Source organism: Ailuropoda melanoleuca, chromosome 15 (genome assembly GCF_002007445.2).
Source record: "Ailuropoda melanoleuca isolate Jingjing chromosome 15, ASM200744v2, whole genome shotgun sequence".
Classification (NCBI taxonomy): domain Eukaryota; kingdom Metazoa; phylum Chordata; class Mammalia; order Carnivora; family Ursidae; genus Ailuropoda; species Ailuropoda melanoleuca.
In genome coordinates this window covers 23,844,567-23,850,566 of record NC_048232.1, presented here as the reverse complement: position 1 = coordinate 23,850,566, position 6,000 = coordinate 23,844,567, and the positions used below count along the sequence as shown (strand labels likewise).

Here is a 6,000-nt window from a genome sequence, read left to right as displayed (position 1 = left end):
TTTATTTATTTATTTATTTTTAAGATTTTATTTATTTATTTGACAGAGAGAGAAAGACAGCCAGCGAGAGAGGGAACACAAGCAGGGGGAGTGGGAGAGGAAGAAGCAGGCTCATAGCAGAGGAGCCTGATGTGGGACTCGATCCCACAACGCCAGGATCACGCCCTGAGCCGAAGGCAGATGCTTAACGACTGAGCCACCCCGGCACCCCTAAAGCTGTTTTTAAAATCTTATTTATAAAAGCAGTGCATGCTATGGTAAAGAATTATAAGTATAGAGTGCCTGGGTGGCTCAGTTGGTTAAGCTTCTGCCTTGAGCTCAGGTCATGATCTCAGAGTCCTGACATCGAGTCCTGCGTCAGGCTCCCTGATCCGTGGGGGGTCTGCTTCTCCCTCTGCCCCTCCTCCCACCCGTGCTCACACACGCGCTTTCTCTCTCTTTCTCTCTCTGGCTCACTCTCTCTCTCAAATAAAAAAATCTTAAAAAACAAATTGCAAGTAGAGAGAAGTGAGTGCGAATTCTATTCTCCAGGGTAATCATTACTAACCATTTCATATCAATTATTTTGGACTCTTTTGGGATGATATTCATACACCTCCTGTGACAAAAGCAGGGCTGGCTTGTGTGTTCGAAGCCTTTTAGTGTGTGAAGTTGCATAAGAAGGAATATCTGCCTCAACTAAGAATAACTGAAAAACAAACCGTGTATGTCCTAATGTCTCTAGATAAATACCAAAGAGCATCGCACATTGCAGAACTTCTTGAAATCTGCTTAGCTTATCACATGCATACTCTGTGTATCTCTCTTGGGGTGGGTTGGGGTAGGGTGAGCCGGGTAGGTGTTTCAGAGTTTTTGCTATTATGAACCATGGCGCAGCGACTGCCTTGCAAATGTATCTTCCTATGCCTGAAGGTGACTTTTGAGGACAAACCCCTAACGTGGAATGGCTGGGTCAGAGAGTCTGTACATTTAACATTTTGATAAACAGGGCCCTGTTGCTCTGAAAAAGGTTGAAACCCTATATTGGACACAGTTGCCAAATATCCTGTATCAGGCTGGCATATCCATTCCCAAGCTTCCTCCTACCCCACACTCCTGCCGCCAGCCAGCCATAGCCCCCTTGGCTGGGAGGCCGCACTCCCTCCCCACTCTGCTACTGGTCTGCAGCTGATGACAGTAACGGGCGTGCACATCCATATTTTCCCCTTTTCCCATCCTTTGAAAATGAATTAATCTTATTCCTTTACTAGTTTCACTTCCATTCCAAGTAACCTATATTTTTTAGAACAAATGCAAGAAACTGAGGATAAGTAAGAAGAAGTTGTATTTCTTGGGGCTTTTGTTCCTGCAGTATTTGAAATCTTTGTGTGGGAAGGTATAAAAGAAAAGGCTAAATTTAGTTAAAGGATGTAGTTTGAATATATATTAAGCTATTTAACATCACCAGTTAAACTTTCAATTGGTAATCTAATTTTGTTTCACTTCTAAAACAAATGCATTTCCATTACCTTTTCTATTCTGGATAATTTCATACATTTAAAAATGCTTTATTATTTAATTACCATGTTTTTGGAATCCTTTTGTTGTGGTTTCAGGTGTTTGTAATACCGATAACTTCAGTTTGTTACCTATTACAATTGACTATGGCCCATTTGGTTTTATGGAAGCCTATAATCCAGGTATGTGTGATTTATATGTAAATATGTATGTGTGTATATATATATATATATATATATATATACACACATATATCTTATTTCACTAAAGAATGATCGCAGGTTTATTTTAGATAAATTGTTGTAGTGATTACAGTGATGGGGTAGTAGAAAGAATTGGGTTCATTCCTAAAATGGTCATTTTATGTGGTACTCCATGTTCCAGGTGCTGTTGGGATACAAAAATGAGCCCTTCGTGGTCTCTGCCCTTAAGGAATTACATATTAGAGAAGATGACAGGGAGGGTAGTAGGGAACCTGTGTGAGACAGATTGCAGGTTTGACCTCTGCCATCTGAGCCGTAGTGGCTCTGAGCCCTTCCTTGGACAAGTTACTTAACTTCTCACTTCACCAGCCTATAAAACGGAGGTCATAATAACAGTCCTTACAAGGAGGGATTCAAGCCGACTTCGTGGAGGACATGCCACTGGAGGTGGAGTTTGAAGTGCATTTATGATCACCTGAAAAAAAAATTTTTTTTTAAGATTTTATTTATTTGGGAGAGAGAGGGAGAGCAAGCAGGAGTAGGGAGAGGAGCAGAGGGAGAAGGAGAGGGAGAAGCAGACTCCCTGCTGAGCAAGGAACCTGATGCAGGACTCAGTCCCAGGACCTTGGGATCGTGACCTGAGCAAAGGCAGACACTTAACCGACTGAGCCACCCAGGCGCCCCTGATCACCTGAAAATCCTTACATATTAGAATTATTTCCTCTATTGGGCAAATATTCATATTTAAAAAGAATTTCATGTGTATGGGTAGTAAGTGTTTATGTTACTTTTTTAGTTAAATGTTTAACGTCAGAAAGATTTAATGTATGTAGACCTATCTAATAATACATATTTCTTAAGTTTAAAAATAAATTTAGAAAGGGAGAGGCTATTTATTAAAATTATCTCCACTATAAAATGCCAATATTTTTTATTTTAAACAGATTTTGTCCCAAACACATCTGATGATGAAAGAAGATATAAAATAGGAAATCAGGCCAATATTGGGATGTTTAATTTAAACAAGTTGTTGCAAGCTTTAAACCCCTTACTGGATCCTAGGCAAAAGCAGTTGTGAGTAAATCCTAAATCCACTAATTAAATCTGTGTGAAAATACATTTGTATAATGATCATTTTTTGAAAAACAAGAAGCTAACATTTTAAAAACCATCTTATTAGTCTTTAATAGTGAAGGCATTTCACAGTACTCAGGATAAAGTGTTTCCTTATTTATTGCTTTTTAGGTGTGAAATTTTAGTTTATTTCTCCTTTGATCTAAGGGTTATTTATCATTGTTTTTTTAATATCGAATAGTCGGGCTCATTTTATTCATATATTTTTATATGTGTTTGGTAAAACCTACTATTTAAAATATGTTAAGGTTTCTTTGTGGCCTCAACATAATGACTTTTGTGCATGTTTCATGACCAAACAAAATAATGTATACTCTTTAGTCAAAGGTTTTACTATATCAAATTGAGTGTATTGAATGTATTATGACTCTATTTTTTATTTATTCGATAAATTTGATTCATAAGAGATGTGTATTAAAATCTTCCACTTGTATTTTTACTAAGTAATTTTTTCTAATTGTTTTACATTTGCATATGTTGCTATTGTATTATTAGTACATACAGATTTTTACTTATATTGCCTTAAAAAATGCCTTTTAGCTGAACATCATGACCCCCTTCATCTTGATTTATCCTTTTAACTCCAAATTTCAATTTATCTGATATTAATATTGTGATTCATGCTTTCTTTTTGTTGGATTTGCCTGGAGTGTCACTTTGTTTTTTACCTTTCTTTAGCACTTTGTTTTAAAGTATGTTTCTTGTAAAAACAAACAACACATATAGCCAGATTTTAACTCAATGTGATGGTTTCTGTCTTAATAGAAGTATGTAGGCTGTTCACATTTATTATAACGATTGATTTTATTCTTGTCTTACATCATGCTTTATCTTTATTTTATGTATCAGTGCCCCCCCCACCGACTTTCCTTATGTTTTTATGATTTGAGCAGTTCATTCATCACTCCCCCACCTTGATTTGGAAACTACTGTATTCTCCCCCCACCACTGGTAGTTATCTTCCTTTTTCTGCCACTTTCTCAGTGGGAAGTTATGGGAAGATGAGTTTCCAAACACTTTTCCTTCACTAAGATTCTATTGGTTTATTTAAGTTTTTTCCTCCATCTCAGTGAGACTTAGAATGCTTTTACGTTTTACCTCTAAGTACCCAACTGCTGGATTTTGCTAATACGACAGCTTAGTATTTTGAATTTCAGACCGTTGTAGGTTTTCTCTTGAAGTGTATCTCTCCTGTCATAAGAGTCTTTGCCCTAGTGCTTCCCCCACCTGCACACGCACACACCCACATTTCTAATCATTCCACTGCTGGCCACTGCTTTTTATTCATGGTTCCATCACCAAGTTTTGATTACTCTATTATTTCACTTACCGGGGTATAGAGGTGATATATTTTCTGAATTCTTGCATAACCGTTACTGTTTTTATTTTACTCTGACAGATGATTGAGACATAGGGTATTAGATTATAGATTCACTTGTGTGTAACAGAAACCCAGAATAATAGTAGTTTGAACAAGATGGACATGAAAGCGTACAGGTTGGTAATTGAGGGCTGGAGTGGGGACTCTGCTGTCCCAGACTGCTTCCAGCTTTCCATCCAGCCATGTACTGCGTGTAGTCCTCAGGGTCTGATCTCAGACACCATCTGTAACATCTGTATTTTGTGTGGCAGCGTGGAGAAGAAAAGAGGCAAGTCCTCACTATTGAAGGATACATGTCAGAATTTGTGCACTTCACTTCCCTCCTTTCACATCAGCCAGAACTCAATCATAGAGCCATATCAAGTGTCGGGGCCTTACGTTGTATCAGCATAGCTATGCTGGCCCAAATTTTCCTTCCCTGTATGGTCATGGGTTCATTGGCCCAAGAGAAGTTTGCAAGATCTGGAAGGCAGAAGTGAGGCAGCAGGGTGATTACACCCAGAAGGCTGGTCTCGGGTCAGGCCCCACTGCCGCTCGCACGCACTGCCGTCCGTCTGCTGCTTCGTGGTGTTGGTGTGGGGAGAGAGCCAAGTCGCGTCCTGGGCCAGGCGTGCACTGCTCCGTACTCAGGGCACTGGCTGATCCTGCAGCTGACCTGCGCCACGGAGCTGGGACACTGTGGAGGTACAGACAGGGGTTTCAGCTTGTATAGATTCCACTTGGTCTTCACCGTCTCCAGTCTCACACTCAATTTTCTACCCTCTCCTCTCTGCCCACGTTGAGCCCCAAAACCAGACACAGAAGCAACAGTATGATATATCGTTCTTCACTGGCTCCCACAGTCACGGAAGGTCAAGTCCCTAAGATACACCCCTTGTCCTCTAAGCACCAACAGTGGTTCTGCTGCTCTGCTGCCTTCCCAAGGAGAGAAATCTCTGCTTTTGCTTAACTGTGGACTCTCTTCCATTCATTTCTTTTTGTGCTTTGGACACTCCGTTCTTTGTATGAATCCTCCATTCGTCCCCAAGTCTCTTACTGTTTTCCTGATGCTTTCCATCTCTTTGTATTTTTGCGTAGTGTTTTGTGCTAGTTCTTCTCCCCGAATTCCTAGGCCACTAAATTTGAGTCTCAAGAGTAACCATCTTCTCTCGCAATTAGCCCACTGAATTTTGTTGTCGGAAATACTATCTTGTAGTTCAGAAGGTCTACTGAGGCATAGCTTATTCTTCTGAAGTGTCTTATTCTTTTTTTTCATATTGTTATCTGTCTTCACCAGCAGTTCCATTGTGCTAAGAGCCAACTGTTCTGACGTTCTTTTGTTTTTCCTCTCTCTGGGTGTGAGAGGAAAACCCTTAGGTACTGTGTTATTTTCCTTTGCCTCTCTGTTGGGGCTCCGCTCCAGGTAAGTGGTGGTACCCGTTTCACGGGCTTGCGGAGTACCTGCAGGATTTTAGCTTTCTGCTGAGCCTCTCCTAGGCTGCCTCTCTGCTCCCAGCTCCCAGCCAAGGCTAGCATTCTCCCACCTTCGGGGGCAGAGAGGTTTTAGCAGTGCTCCTGTAGCTTCTTGGAAGCCAGGGAGCCCACTAACTTTTTGCAGTAGCATTTATACAGGTAGGGCCCGTAACGTCTTTGCTCTGCTCAGCCTGCGGTACCTCAAGAGTGAGGGCCTGCAGCCTTGCTCAGACCCTCCAGGCCCCGCCTGCCTCCCCCAGGCCCCGCCTGCCTCCCCCAGGCTCTCGCAGCTCTGAGGCCCAGGAGAGGGGCTGAATTAGAGCAGGGAAGGGC

General features: G+C 41.2%; 1 protein-coding gene across 2 annotated transcripts in view; it reads left to right on the top strand.

Annotated features, from left to right (window-relative positions):
* The window catches only part of LOC105241236 (protein adenylyltransferase SelO), a 39,929-nt gene that overhangs the window by 20,933 nt on the left and 12,996 nt on the right, over positions 1-6,000 (top strand). For both annotated transcript variants that reach the window (XM_034643836.1, XM_011235113.3), the window contains exons 11-12: positions 1,596-1,679; positions 2,645-2,774. In XM_034643836.1, the coding sequence (XP_034499727.1) occupies positions 1,596-1,679; positions 2,645-2,774 (214 nt within the window). The remainder of the gene's footprint in view (positions 1-1,595; positions 1,680-2,644; positions 2,775-6,000) is intronic.